Raw genomic sequence first — 15,307 nt, 5'->3', positions numbered from 1 at the left:
GTGTGTATTTTGGTTCATCCCACATTGCGTGCAAGCCTGTGGTGGGCCGGCACTGGGTGTCTGTGTGAGTAGGTCCCTGCTACTCCAGCGGTTGCTAATAGTTTAGTCGGCATGCTTTCCCACTCCAGATGTTTCTCCCGGACTCTAGGGCGCTCTCTTTCTGCTATCAGCCAGGTAGGCAATGTCCACTAATTCAAGAAAACCCTATCTTCATCTAACGTAGCTAGCTATGTAGTTGGCTAAGGTATTGCTACGTTAACCCTTGTGAAACGCTGGGCTGTGGTGCTAACGTTGAGCTATCACTAAGTCGATGAAGCCCTGGCTAGGCCGCACCTCAACCCAAGGACGGAGTGACACCCGGTTCTGTGACCGTACTATAAATGTACACATGCAAAACATTGGCAGAATGAGTTTTAACGTGGACGCGACAAGGGGGTTGTTCGCAGTATTTATCTTTGACACAGTTATGCATCGCTAGAACAGGAAGTTGGTCAAACGCCGGTTAGCGATGTGGAATAAGTTATCTTGTGCTGAGGTCATGTAAGCTAACAGACGGCTAACTGCTTAGCTAATCATAACTTTGTGAATGACCAAGCTATTAACTTTTTACGTGTTATTAATTTGACAACGCTGCATAGGTAACTTAAGCTAGTATAGCTGCCTTTGTGGCCAACAAGGTGTTTAACTTAGCTTGCTCATAAGATATTACCTCACTGAAGTTGTAGCTATTTATAAATTACAAGCATTAGAGTTGTCTAGGTATCTAGATTGCTAGTTATGAACTGAAGATGTTGCATATTTTTGCAATGAGTTGTCTGTTACGCCCATTCACTGCCCATTCTGTTACGCATCACTTCCCGTTCTGCAAGTTTTATTTGTGTAGTTCAGCCAGCTAACCGTTGCTGCCCAGCTTGCTTTTGAACTTCATTGTATCTAAAGAATTTTTACTACTTATGTAAAACGTTCAGCTCCAAAATTGAACCATTAATTTTGGTACATCTTCTAAGAATTCCTGTTATAGTTTAGTCAACATGTAATGCTTGCATAGTTTCTTATAAAATCTTTGAAAAGTTTGAGATAGATTATTAATCTAGGTCCAGGTGCTTCCTTTGTACTTAGTATTTGTTCCCCTGCTCAGAATCTGATTTTAGAAATGTATTTACCTGCTTCAAATTATGATTTTATCATATCACGTGTCATATTGCCACAGTGTTATTCCATGTTCACTGAACCAGTGCCACGGCCCAGATTTCTCAGCTAGAAAAATCCACCAGAGGTCTTTTGGGTGTTTCAGGTTATTATTTTCTTCAAGACTTCCCTTTAACCAGTGACTTGGCCAAGGCTAACCTAAGCAAGAAAGGTCACTTTGGTCACAAGGTCCATTTTTGATGCTTGATTGAACAATCATGAATAGTGTGGCATGGTTGGCAGTTGACTCGTTGTCCTCAAAATTTAGGTTTTGAACATTATTTAAACGTAAATAAACACCTAAAAACCTTCATATGATTTATTTTCTGTTCATTTTGTTTGTGGTTGGGCAAAATCTCTCTTGTCGAACGAAGAATTTGTTTCTGCGTTTCGTGGTTCGAGTTTTTCCGTGACCTTGTAACGAGGCTGTAAGGGCGGCAGTATTATGCAACTCTTTCTCGGAACGCTGATGGTGTTTTTCTGCACCTTGTCCTGCTGAAAGGGAATCATGCAAGGGCCATTATGCCATTGTTCTCCACTGTACCAGCTGGATACAAGCAAGCATGTTAGTGGCCACAAGATACAACATTTTGTATCAGCCATTTATTGATGCAATTTTTTATCTTTCAGGGGAACAATGTGTTGGGCCGGAGGATGCTATCAGGTAAATGGGTTTTAATTGAGTCCTGTTGTTGCGTGGTCAATAATTCTGGTTCTCCTGTAAGAATGGATGAATACCAAAGGCCCGATTAGTGATTTGAGAGGAGTCCCATGACACATTAAATGATAATATCTGTGACATTTCCCCATGTAATGAAGAGGAGTGGAGAGGTGAGGTAAACGTGAACCAATGATTCACTCTCCCATGCTGTACAGTCCCACGCAGGGTTCCCATTGCCCTTGCAGCTGGCAGCAGCTGGATGCTATGAAGCCGCTAATGTTGTCTCTCCTCTCTGTTGGAAGGCCTGTCCACCTGCAGTCGGGTTGCCTACAAAAACAGTCACCCGTGAGTATCCTCTACCCCAAATTCAATTTTCATTGACCGTACTGGTTGTCAGTGGAAAAGCTCTTTGTGCCGTTTGTTGAGCATACAAATCCTGCTAATATTCCGTTTTTATTTCTGGCCTGGGTTGCGTTTATCTGGCAGGCTAGCTTTTTCTATAAAAACAGCTGTTCCTTAGTTTTTCTTGCATTCTGATGGGACATTAAAGCATTGAGATCAGCATAATGAGTGCAAATGCACATTTCAAATTGGGATGGTGGGGGAGGGAGGACGTGGGATAAACACTGATGACAAAATAAGTCTCAGTTAAAGAAGCTTGCCTGACGCTCTTCCTCTGGCCTTCAGGGAGCTTGACGCCAGGGGCAGCGTCTTCCAGGTCAGATTCCTGAAGACCTCTTCAGCCTACCGTAAGCGCCCCGACCGCACCGTCGGTGCCCGGCCAATCAGAATTATGAGTTCACACCATATCAGCGTAGTCTTTTTCCTCACCTGTAACTATTTTCATTGCAGGTAATGAAGTCATGACGGTTAACACGCCAGCGTTCGCGGAGTCCGTCACAGAGGGAGATGTGAGGTGGGAGAAAGGTGGGCCCCGCCCTCATTACCGCAACCTGCTCTGCCGAGCCCTGGGCCCATAGCCCTGGACTCTGGACCACTGCGCGCATGCATTCACGTCCGAAAGCAAACACTACTCTTTCACCCTCCAGGTTATGTCACAAGTGTTTCTCCAGCTAAAGTCCAGCAATGTGACCCGCTTAAAAGTTTAAAAAAAAAAAAAAAAATGCAATTTGAATGTCGGTTATGTATTAAAATAATTTGAATTTTCCAGAGTGTAAATCAAAATCCTGTCTGAATTCTTTTTGGCAGCTGTTGGGGACACTGTTGCTGAGGATGAAGTAGTGTGTGAAATAGAGACTGATAAGGTACAGTAGTACACGAGCCCTTGCGTATGTACTGCCAGTTTGTGTATGTGCTTGCCCTGCTCTGCTCATTGGTATTGCAGAGCAAGCAGTTTGCCTGGTATTCTAAATGGGGTCCTTGTGATTTTTTATGGTGATGCACATGTTCTTATGTGTAAATGCTTGCGTGTAGCGTTTATGTTACATGATTCTCTGTGCTCTCAGACCTCTGTGCAGGTGCCCTCCCCGGCCGCGGGCGTGATCGAGGCCCTCCTGGTGCCAGATGGAGGGAAAGTGGAAGGCGGAACGCCGCTCTTCAAACTACGGAAAGGAGGTGAGCTCCCCATTGCTTTGCACCACGCACAACACCAGATCTATACCACTCTGCACCACATGCATATAAAAACAGAGTATACCACTGCACACTGCATTCAGCACCGAATCTGTACCATTCTGCACCACATGCATATAAAAAGATTCATGCACCATTCGCACGATCTTACATCTGCACCACATGCATATAAAAACAGAGTATACATGACACGCATTTAGCACCGATCACATTCTACACCACACAATAAACAGTTACCAGCACAACACATGCAGCACCACAACTATACCACTCTAGGCCACATGCACACCAGGATATCCTGCTATATACCACAATACTAGTATATACCGCCGTATACCATACACAACATTAGAATATACCACTGTATACTACACACGATACTAGAATATGTTAACTAGTTAGGAGTTAAATAGCTAACTTGCATGCTCATTTGAGTTTTGTGCTTGACATCAAGAAGTAGCCAAGAAATAATAATGCTAAATAATAAAAATGCTAACCAATAAATAAGCAGTTCAGCGACATGCAAAACAAATTTAAAATCATAATTATCTGTGCTGTGTCATTTGCATGAGCTAGCTGGCTAGTTAGCCGGGTGGCCAAAGTCACCGAATTTGTGAGTGAAGAGGCCGGCGACGTGCGATTGGCTGTAGCTCTGGAGTGTCTCTCCTGCTGATTGGCTGTCTGTCTTTAGCCGGCGCTGCCAAAGCTGCTGATGCGCCGCAGCCGTCCACGCCCAAAGCAGAGGCCCCAGCGGCCCCGCCTCCTCCACCGCCCCCTACCGCCGGCCCCATCCCTGCCAGCCTGCCGCCGGTGCCCCCTGTGCCAGGTCAAGCCTCCGATGCCAAACCAGGTGAGTCGCCGCCGCCTTTGTGCATGGCACTGTAACTTGCACAATATCAGTGTATGAGGCAGTCTTTATATCTGAGAGATTGCATGACTGTAATAGGTTTGTATCAGACTGAAGAGGCTGTGTAAGACATTGCAACATGTTTTTGAAACTGTATATGATAGGCTTATTTGTTAGAGCATGTATGATGCCATTACCTGTTTTACAGACTGTATATGGTGGTGTTGCATGTTGTACAGAACGGTGTATGATGATGTTGCTTGCTATAGAGACTGTGTGACAGAGGTATGTTTCTCTTTGCAGTTTCTGCTGTCAAACCTACAGCGCCCCCTGCTGCCCCCGTGGCCCCAGCAGGTCCAGCAGCCAAAGCGCCTCGGTCAGAGAACAGGGTAAGGTCCAGCTCTTTAATCCATTAAGATCTGAGTTCACAAATATGTGATCAGAATGTTCTTAACTGAACATTCTAATGCTGATGTAACAATCACTGCTAGCAGGTGAAAGCAATGGACATCTGGAGCATTGGACTAGAATTTTGAAAAGAAGTAACATTCCAAAATAGCTACTCTACAAAGGGTTGCACACTAAGATAGAGCAGCACAGCACATACTTGCAGACCAACCCTCCTTTTTTGTCTGTGATCTGTAGAATTCAAAGCAGATTTCTCCCGGGTTTTTCCAATTGTTGATCTCATGATAAGCCTAGCACGTACAGCTCCGTGTGTTTTAATGCTTATTTGAACGTCTTCAGGTTTGAGTTTGCAGACTTATATCGGAGTGGGAATTGTCTGCCCCGGGCATTTGTCTTTAAGGCTCAATAATCGCACAGACACGAATACAGCCTTGTGTTGGCAGCTGGGGCAGTTTAGAAAATACCAAATACAGGGAATGTGCCATTTTATGCATCTTTTTGTTAACCGACAGAAAATTGCCCATCAGTGTCAAAGGTGTGTTGTGTGTAAGTGTCAGTCAGTTGGCAGACATTAGTTGTGTGACCGAGAGGGGAGTTTCGACCGCATTTGTGTGTGTGGTCACAGGTGAAGATGAACCGCATGAGACTGAGGATCGCCCAGAGGCTGAAGGAGGCCCAGGACACCTGCGCCATGCTCACCACCTTCAACGAGGTTGACATGAGGTGAGGAACCGCTCTGTACCGCCAACCCACCTGCGCTGTAGGGTAAATACGCTCGCGGTAAGGCATCGAAGCTCACTCCTACCAAAACCAGACTGCGCGACAACAGTTCTCCCCAGGTGTGTCTATCCACCCGGTGGAAAGGTGTGCTTCACACCTGGTTATCGTTCATTCCTCTGGAGCAGGGTTGCCCAGCCCTATTCCTGGAGATCTACTGTCCTGTGGGTTTTTATGTCAACTCTAATTTGGCAGACCTGATTCTACTAATTAGCAGCTCAACCAGATCTCTAGCTGTTGAAAGAGGTGTGCTTTGTTAAGGTTGGAGTGAAAACCTACAGGACGGTAAAATCTCCAGGAACAGGGTTGAGCAGCCCTGCTGTGGAATGACAAACAGATTGATAGACTGAACGAGCATCAAACAACTTTTCAATTTCCCCTCATCTTGTTGTTTCTGGTCCCTGGTACCCATCTGACTTGAGCATGCACCTTAACGAAAGGAAAACTCTTTAAATCACTTCTTTGTTGTCATAGGACAGCAGCTTACGCCATGACCTGAACCCTTAAGACCCTCAACCCTAACCGTAAAAATGAAACTGAGTTTGCCTCCTTAGCAAACAATTTGAGATAATGTTGAAAGGCCTGGGCTTATCTTATCAACAAAGCAATGGCTATGGACTTTGGCTAAAGAGTCTACAGCCTGTAACCAGAACTGTGTGCTTTTTAGGGATTTTTTTTTACCGTGTACGGCGAACATTGTGTACATTCCCATAAAAAAATGAGCAGGTGCATCCCACGCCAACACTAGCGTTCTTTCCCTAAAGTGCTGAAATCGGATGCTCGGATGCAGATTTATCGCCACACTTTTGTAATTTGTGTCCCTCCCTGCTCTCCGTAGCAACATCCAGGAGATGAGGACGCTGCACAAAGACGCCTTCCTGAAGAGACATGGGCTCAAGCTGGGCTTCATGTCCGCCTTCGTCAAAGCCGCGGCCCACGCCCTGGGCGAGCAGCCCGTCGTCAACGCAGGTAGGGCTTCCCCGAAGTCCGCTGGTTAAACCAGGGAAGACTGCTCTGTACCAGGAGTTCAGCAGCTGCTTCCACTACTGTTACAATACCATCGCCATCCCATCACATTTCATGTGGTAAAGGGGTGCTTCGCCTGTGGGTTTCCTCCTGGCTAATTCTCCTATTGAACTCAATAGGAAAACCAGCGTTGATAAACCCTACTGCTGAAGTACACTTGACCAACATGAAACATGGTTGTCCCCAGTGGAGGTTCCCTTTAATGTCTCATGCCAAATTTTCTATCAGATAGACTTGATGCTACTTTTATGTACTGACCAGAACCTGACAAACACTAATGTGAAAGTCTTTAGTGCAGTTGGCTTATTAGCAGTATGGATATGAGCTGTTTTTTTTTCCATTCATAAAATACAGCTGATTATATGACTGTCACATTCTGTTTTTGTTTCAGTCATTGATGACACAACCAAAGAGATTGTATACAGGGATTACGTTGACATCAGTGTGGCCGTGGCAACACCCAAGGTGAGATTCGTGTTCCATCCCGTGCTTAAAATGAATCGGACGTGTCACAAAGTCTAGTCAGTATGTTCATACAGATTGAATGACTTGGGGGATGTTATGTTGTATGGCCTTTTGATAAACCTTGTGTGTGTACTCACATTACGAAGTGTGTATGTGCGTGTGCACGAGCGAGCGAGTGAGAGAGAGCCGTATAATAGCAGGGTCCGTTTTCCACCATTACAGGGACTTGTGGTACCGGTGATCCGAGGAGTGGAGGCCATGAACTTTGCTGACATTGAGAGGACCATTAGTGAGCTTGGAGAGAAGGTACTGTATCCATTGTCTTTTTTTTTCTAGATTTGATAACCCGTCAGCAATGTGGAGTAGCATTTAGAGATTTGGGCTCATAACCAGCAGACTGGTTACCATTGTTGCATCTCAGTGCTTCATCTGGTGCTAATAAAATTTTCAACTGTACAACTGTGTGCGTGAAACTTGAGAAAACGGGAGGGTTTGTTTAGCAAGTGTGAAGTGTGCTGCTACTTAGCAAAAATACATGTAATGGTAATACACTAGACTGTTTTATAAAGTAATCTTTAATGATATTTAATGATATAGCAGTAGTAGCTAGGGATCCTGTTGCCTTCTGGGGTAACAGCTCATCACAGGCAGCAGTTAATGGGGTCAAGCCAATGCCTGCTCAGTGATTTGTGACTGTGTGCTGCATTGAGTTTCGGGCTTGGCATTGAGAACCGTACACAATGCGGTTTGGCACTATTCTCGATGTCGCCATCTTGTGTTGGGCGCCGTTCTAGATGTCTCCCAAAAACACTTGCTCCCCATTGTCAATGTCGCGCAGCAACGTTTGCATGCGATTCGGCGCATTAGCAGCTTTGCGCTAACGTTTGCGCTCGGCCTTCCAGGCTCGTAAAAACGAACTGGCGGTAGAGGACATGGACGGAGGGACCTTCACCATCAGCAACGGGGGCGTGTTTGGGTCCCTGTTCGGCACGCCGATCATCAACCCCCCGCAGTCCGCCATCCTGGGCATGCACGGCATCTTCGAGCGGCCGGTAGCCGTCGGCGGCAAGGTGCGTAGGCCCTCCCAGCGCGTCATGCCGTTTTCAAAACTTTGGCTCCGTGGCCTTGCACCCAAGGACGTCTCCTTTCCTTTTCCTCGGTCCGTCCAGGTGGAGATCCGCCCCATGATGTACGTGGCCCTGACCTACGACCACCGGCTGATCGACGGCCGAGAGGCGGTGACCTTCCTTCGCAAGATCAAGTCCGCGGTCGAGGACCCCCGCGTCCTGCTCCTGGACATGTGACCCGTGACTCCGCCCCCCCACAAGCACAACAAGAACCAGACGTTCATTTAGCTGGAAAACGACTGTACCACCCCCTCAGTGGTCCTGGCTTCACTTGGTATATTATAAATGATAGTTTTTAAAAATAAGAAAAGAATGGGGCGGGTGGGAGGGGTTAGTCTTTTGCAGGCAAGCGAAGTGACCCTGCTGCGCAGGTTCCAATGGCAGGCTCATTGATGCTAACGTTCAACTCAGGCTGGGCTTTCAGCGGAGCTGGTTCTGTCTTAGTGTGGGCCATCCCACAATGCAGTAGGTTATCTCGATTGCTTGTCTCGGTGCTTCTCACGCTCTTTGAGGAAATTTTCGTATGTACGTGGAAAAAATTGCATTCTTAAAGGCAAAGAAAACGGACACAGTGGGTCCTCTACGGGGAAAGTGTAAACCGCTGACTAATAGCTGTGTAACATTTCGTATGAGAACAGATACCGCAATACCAGGAACACTACTTCATTATTATTTTTACCTGTGTACTTGGGGACGGCCTAGTCATAATTGTTGGAATTTGTTTTCGAGACGCACAATCACCAATGTCTTTTACACAAGAAATCTCATTCATTGACCATCCTGTAAACAGATGTTTTGTCTGTGCTGAACAAAAATGTGTAGCTATTTAATAAATACTTTTAAACATTAAAAGGAAAGCAGTCTAGATATGTGTTCATCTTTTTCCCTTTTTGATGTTTTAAATACAATTTTTACACTTGACATCAAGTAGTACTGATTTAAGCTTTATCTACCCATCACATCAGCTTTGGATTGGATAAAATTACTGTATTTACAGCAGTGTTGAGTAAGTACATATTCTGATGAGATATGGCTCAAATCATTGAGCCAGTGTTTTTCAGTTCCAGGTTTGGCAAACCTGATTTTGATTAATTTGTTAATTAAGTTATGAATAACGCTTTAAGTTACTGGGTTGAAGATAAGACAAATATTTGCTCAGTTTGGCTGCCTCACTATGGTACAATTTTTTTTTTATTTTTTTTATATCCTCTCAAAATTGGTTTTCTACTTTTGTAGAGTACACTTGGTTAGTTTAGTTACAGTATCCATTGATTGAACAAGCATTATTCTCAGTTATTTAAAATGCCTAGGTTCTACTAAGGGTAGCTTTGAATAAATAGAATATTGGTCCATTTTGCTTTGCCAGAAGGAATGTACCTCTACCCCCAACTGTCAGTAAAGTGCAGGTATGTAATTGAAAGCATTAACAACACAAGCCAGGGCATGCAAGACCTGGCAGCTACTGGATTAATGTTAAATTGGGTGCGTCGTACAGTTCTGCGGTTGTACCCAACACAATCAAACCGTAATAAATGATTTGCCCTTCACAGATTACTCGCCTTTCAAAATGTCGTTTTTTTTTTAAGATACGCAGATATAGTTAGATCCAGCGAGGAATGTCTCGGTGGACGAAAGCAGGGCGCACTACCAAGAAGGCCATATCCATCGCCAGTGTAAGAGACTCGACATATTGTTAAAGGCCTGTACCAATGAACGGTATACAGTTCAGTGGCCTGTACACTGGCTCACTGGAGAGAACGGGGTCGGGGAAGATGGCGGAAAAGGAGACCGGCGCTCTTCTACCCTCGTCTTCCCACAATAGACCTACCTGCTCAAGTGTGTCCAGCTGTTTCTGGGGCTCTTTACTAGCATAATGACTCCTGAAAGACGTCTTTGTTTCCTTGCCAGCGTTCGGCAAAATGTCTGAATAGTGCCATCCAGGGGAAAAACACGAATTTCGTTGAGTGCCGAAAAACAAAAATCTTGGAGAGCGAGATTAGCATGAGAAAAGAGGGAAGCTCTAATGTAGATGGCGTGAAACAATATTGCGAGGGATTATGTTTTCATTTCCCTTTATTGGCCACTCAGGATTCAATTAGCAGGAAGATGATTATTTTCGGTTGTGTGCACGACAAGGTGCTTACAGTAGTTTACGGTGGTGTGTAAAAGTATCAACTGTAACCTGGCCGTCCTGTTTTTGCAGCTAACTAGTGGTTTGAATCTTGCCATGCAGCCTCTGTAGTTCTGTTCGTGAAGTCTTAGGCAGACAGTAGTCACTCATTGGCAAATCCACACCTGCCTCCTTGTGAGTGTTTCTCATCTGTCAGGCAGGTGTTCGGACGTTTTTTGTCATTATGGAGAGAATTCTTTGGTCATCAACTGTAAAGGTCTTCCTTGGCCTACCAGGCCCTTAGTGATTACTGAGCTCACCAGTACTCTCTCTTAATGATGTTCCCAACAGATGATTTTGGTTTAGCCGATGTCTCTGATATATATTTTTTTTTTTCTCAGCCTTATAATGGCTTCCTAGACTTTCATTGGCACAACTCTTGGCCTCATGAAAAAATTCCAACTATAAACTCTGAAGGCAAACTCTGAAGGCAATCAAAAACCTAGAAGACTAGATACTGAGCTCTCATACCTGCACTAAGTAAGCAACTGAACACACCTGACTAATCAGAAACACCTATGAAGCCATTTATCCCAAACATGATGCCCAGGATGACATGGTGGTGCAGTGGGTAGCACTGTCGCCTCACAGCAAGAAGGTCCTGTGTTTGAATCCGGCCTGGGCCTTTCTGTGTGGAGCTTGCATGTCCCTGTGTCCGCAAGTACAGTTTCCTCACACAGTCCAAAGACGTGCAGGTCGGTTAACTGGAGACTCTACCACTCTACCATAGGTATGTGTGTGTGAGTGAATGGTGCGTGTGCCCTGCGATTGATTGGCAGCCTGCCCAGGGTGTATTCCTGCCTCTCGCCCAATGCTCACTGGGATAGGCTCCAGCACCCTCTGCATACCTGCCCAGGTTAAGAGGGTATAGATAATGTATGGATTATGATGCCCTGAAATGGGAGTGTCAGTGTCGTGGAGGCAAATAATTTTGTTGGTTCACGGAGTAATTCAGCAATACAGCTTTTGGCCAAATAGGAGAAACCGTTCAAGCACGCATTTCAAAGTTTGAGAAGAGAGTCTCAAACATCTGCTAACAAATTCTGCCTCTCATATCTTTCTGTAAAACTTTTGGGCGGCCTTGTTCTAATCAGACGAGGTAATTCCCATGGTATGACACTTTTTCACCCCACTGCCCGCACCAGCTTTCTGTTTTCCTGGGAACCTTTTTGCTTCCTTCAGAAACCTTGACGAAACGCCTAGTTTCCTGGCGCCTCGCGGCAGGGGGGTGTGTTCCTTCTTAGTCTAACTTCTTATTCTCCCTTCGCATGCAATCTTGTTTTGTACAGCTTGTCTTCATTTGGCATTATACACGACACATGCAGTTTTCAATAAAAACACACAGGCTATTGATTAGGATAAGAAATTTTGCCAGCAATGGTCATACATATACCACCTGATTATATTCATACAACAAATGTACTTTTAACTATGCATTTTACTCCATTTATAAAGTATCCCACAAGTTATGTTTACATATTTGTGACCTTCTCAGACTCCTGTGGCAAGCTTTTTGTCCCAAAAATTGTTGCAGTTGAAACATTGGCGTTATGCCCAGAACTTTATCTATCTGACTCCCTCAGCTAATCCATATTGTTTCTTCCTCCTTGAAGGTTGTTCCTCCCCAGTACCTTTACATTTTGCACGTTTAGTTACATACATAGTTTTGTTATGAACACATAAAAATGCATTTCATATAGTTAAACACAGTAAGCAAGCTTGTTTTCTATCACAGGGGCACACAATGAAACATGAAAATACCCTAAATAAAAAGTTGAGAATGTGCACTTTAAGCAAAAAATGGTTGATTATAAATGTAAAATTGTGGAGCACAGAGCCAAATCCAGAAAAAATGTCTGTCCCAGACATTACGGACCTCACTGTAAATACTGAATGTCTAGTTTATTTTAAATCAGTTCACTTTCATATCGCTTTGTCACTATACAGTTGTCACAGGGATTTACAGTAAATGCCATTTCTGGAACCAAAATTGGGACTATTTGCATATTAGGTGTTATAAATCTTATTCTCCAGTAAAACAAATACATTGTATTCTAGCTCAATGAAACTAGAATGTATATGTTCTTAATAATTTTCTGTAGAATCATATCAGCATTGTGGTTTCACTGTCACAAATTCATATAAAATCTAGATAATGTGCAGATTTTTTTTTTATTGCGTGGGGGGGGGGGGGGTGGGTTGAGGGACCAATTCGTTATTCTGCCAAACAAGGTTGCAATTAGGATAATAAACCTTCTCACATCTTTCTCTGCTCATTTAATTCCTTAGATATGGAAAGAGATCTTCCAGTTTACAACGATCCAGGAAATTCGATTGAATTGTGGTCATATTTAAATGTCTTTGGAGCTTGCATAAGTAATACGCTCCTGCATATTCAAAATGCACCTTTCCTTCCATATAAAAAGTATTCAAATGAACTGCTCGGAACCTCCACTAGACAAGCTTCAATCTTCAGCCTTTAATTAGGGACAACACTGACATGGATGTACAGGCTTTTTTTTTTTTTTTGTATTGTTCAATTACAGATGGTTAATCACGATACAAGGGTCTCCAGGTAGCAGCATGATGATAGCAGGTGTGCTGGCAACTGTAAGCCCAGCAATGGGCCGCCGGCCAAAACCTCACCTGACCCAACAGAGGGTCATCATCAGCGGTTCCCAGCTGGTCTTGCATAACTGGCAGAGGGTGGAGAAGGGCTCCTGTAGTAGCAATGGTGTAGTTGAAGGTAATAGTTGTAGTAGCAGTTTCAAAAGGAGCAGTAGTGGTAGGATTATGGTTAAATGCTAGAGTAGGAATAGCTGCTGCAGCAGTAGGAGTAGCTAATGCTTTGAATGTAGTAGCATATTGTCAACATCCGACACTTACAAATTAGTATTTCCCCTCCTTTTTCCTGTAATTTGAATAAACCCATATTCCTTAAGTAATATGAAATACTTTGCACAAAGAATTAACTTAAACAACTTTTACATAGCATTTACATTTCCTTCATTTATACAGCTGGATATATACTGGAACTAATTCAGGTTGAGTACCTTGCTCAAGGGTACAACGGCAGTGTCCTACCCAGGAATCAAACCTGTTACCCTTTGCTCCAGTTCTTTACCCATTATGCTACACTGCCACTCTGTCCTGTATGACAAACAATGACAAAAAAAGAACACATAAACATTGTGCTGATCGCTGATCTCCGTCTTGACTGAAAATAGGATAAACATGGTGTGCATAGTGCAATATAGCTGTCCCATGTGGCTTTGTTGATGATCTAAGGCCATGCCCTTTCAAAGTACTGCAGGCTAACTTTTTTGGATTGAAAATGGATTCAAAATGGATTCAAAATGATTTCTCATAAGACATGATTAGGACCAAGGAAACCGAAGCAGAATGTGAGTATCTCTTGGCTGCGGGTTACCCTGTAATGAGCTTCAGAAACCCTCTCATCAACAGGTGTATCCTGTCTTGTTGTTTATTTGAAACAGTAGACCACGTCTTTGATGACAAGACTTCAAAACATGAAAGAGTAGGCCGTTTCGTGGTGGCCTTTTGGTGGTGGTTGGTTTTGAGGGGTGGGGATTGGGGGGGGTTCATATCCAGGAAGCAAAGACAAAGCTACCCATTGATTTCATTCAAATGAGAAGACCCAAGGTGTCTTTTTGGATGGACATTTTGTATTCAGCTACAAATAGGGGACAATCAGGCCAAGGTTAGAAACAATGTGTTTCACAGATTTGTGTCTAAAGTGTCTATAAATTTGTAAAATGAATAAATAAATAAATAAATAATAAACATAGTGACTGGCATGTTTTTTATGCTAAATCAATGCTGTGAAAGCAAATTTTCTGTGGTTGTCTCAGTTGAGAAATTATTTACTCTCTCTCCCAGCAAACAACTAATTACCTTACTCTCTTCAGTTATGTCTTATTAATTTGTTGAAGGGCCTCATATAAATAGATTACAAAAACATTTTTATTAGTGTTTACATGAACACATTTACTGCCAACGCTGTAATAAAGCACTAACAGCCAATACTTGTTAAGTGATGTCAAATCCAGATCGGTGTAAAAATGTATTCTCATTCATCATTTAGTCTGCTGCAGCAAAAGACAAACACTGCTTTTCAGAGTGCTGTCCAATTCAGCATAGTAAAACTGTAGGCTAATAGCACTGTCTGTAAAATGATGTGAACAGCTGTGTGTTTCCCTCATATCATTGCAACAAGGGCAGTGTAGTTTGCAAACACACCGACACTGCTGATAATGCATCAATCTGCTACAAGGCGTGGTAGCAGTTTCTGAAACAGTAAGAACCAAAGAGCAAATATATCAACAATTATAGTATTGTTATACTGCTCAATCTGTCACCAAGCAAAATAAGCATACAGTGATCCTGCTTTATCAATGCCGTTTCAGTTACAACCGCTAGATGACCCTGGGACATAACTTAAACTTGCAGGCTCTTCTACTCAACCACACAGCTGAATTAGCAGACTTTATGATTAAATTGTAAAACCGTCTCCGTCTCTTGCAGAGAGATAGTGGACAATAATACTGGATGATAATTTCAATAAAGGGGTTCATAGTAACTTTTTGAAGATATAGCTATTTAACATTTCAAAGAATAAGAGGAGCGTGATTTTCTTTTTTCTTTTTTTGTGATAGTTAAGGCTACCAGTTTGTCTTTCCTTGTTTTTCTGCATGGTGCCAGCTACAGGTTGTGCTAACCTCTTTGTCAAGCCACTTCTCCAACAATTATCCCACACGCACCACCTTTAAGTTGATAGAGTAGTTCCCACTAATTAAACAGTATTTTTAAATGTTGTACAGGGGCATGTTTATAATTATAAGCAGTGGAAAATACCCAAATTAAAAATGATGGCAGTTATATAACATTTAACTTGCACACAAAAAAAAAAAAAAAAATTGAATTAATGATTCAACTATTTAACTAATCGTGGTCTTTAATCCACCTTAAGCGGAATCAGGTGTCTTTGTGCTGGACTAAAACCAAACCGTTTATAGGAATGCGTT

At 43.3% G+C, this 15,307-nt stretch overlaps 1 protein-coding gene across 1 annotated transcript; it reads left to right on the top strand.

Annotated features, from left to right (window-relative positions):
* On the top strand, nucleotides 1–8,949 carry LOC135257085 (dihydrolipoyllysine-residue succinyltransferase component of 2-oxoglutarate dehydrogenase complex, mitochondrial-like). The gene is made up of 15 exons (XM_064339506.1): nucleotides 1–174; nucleotides 1,819–1,852; nucleotides 2,152–2,194; nucleotides 2,537–2,598; nucleotides 2,702–2,776; nucleotides 3,059–3,114; nucleotides 3,316–3,424; nucleotides 4,134–4,292; nucleotides 4,593–4,678; nucleotides 5,323–5,420; nucleotides 6,313–6,443; nucleotides 6,892–6,965; nucleotides 7,188–7,271; nucleotides 7,868–8,035; nucleotides 8,135–8,949. The coding sequence occupies exons 1-15, from the start codon at nucleotides 112–114 to the stop codon at nucleotides 8,267–8,269; spliced, it is 1,377 nt and encodes a 458-aa protein (XP_064195576.1). The 5' UTR covers nucleotides 1–111; the 3' UTR covers nucleotides 8,270–8,949.
* Nucleotides 8,950–15,307: the final 6,358 nt, after the last annotated feature.

Source organism: Anguilla rostrata, chromosome 6, assembly GCF_018555375.3.
Source record: "Anguilla rostrata isolate EN2019 chromosome 6, ASM1855537v3, whole genome shotgun sequence".
In the NCBI taxonomy this organism is placed as follows: Eukaryota; Metazoa; Chordata; class Actinopteri; order Anguilliformes; family Anguillidae; genus Anguilla; species Anguilla rostrata.
This window is presented reverse-complemented; position numbering and strand designations above follow the sequence as displayed.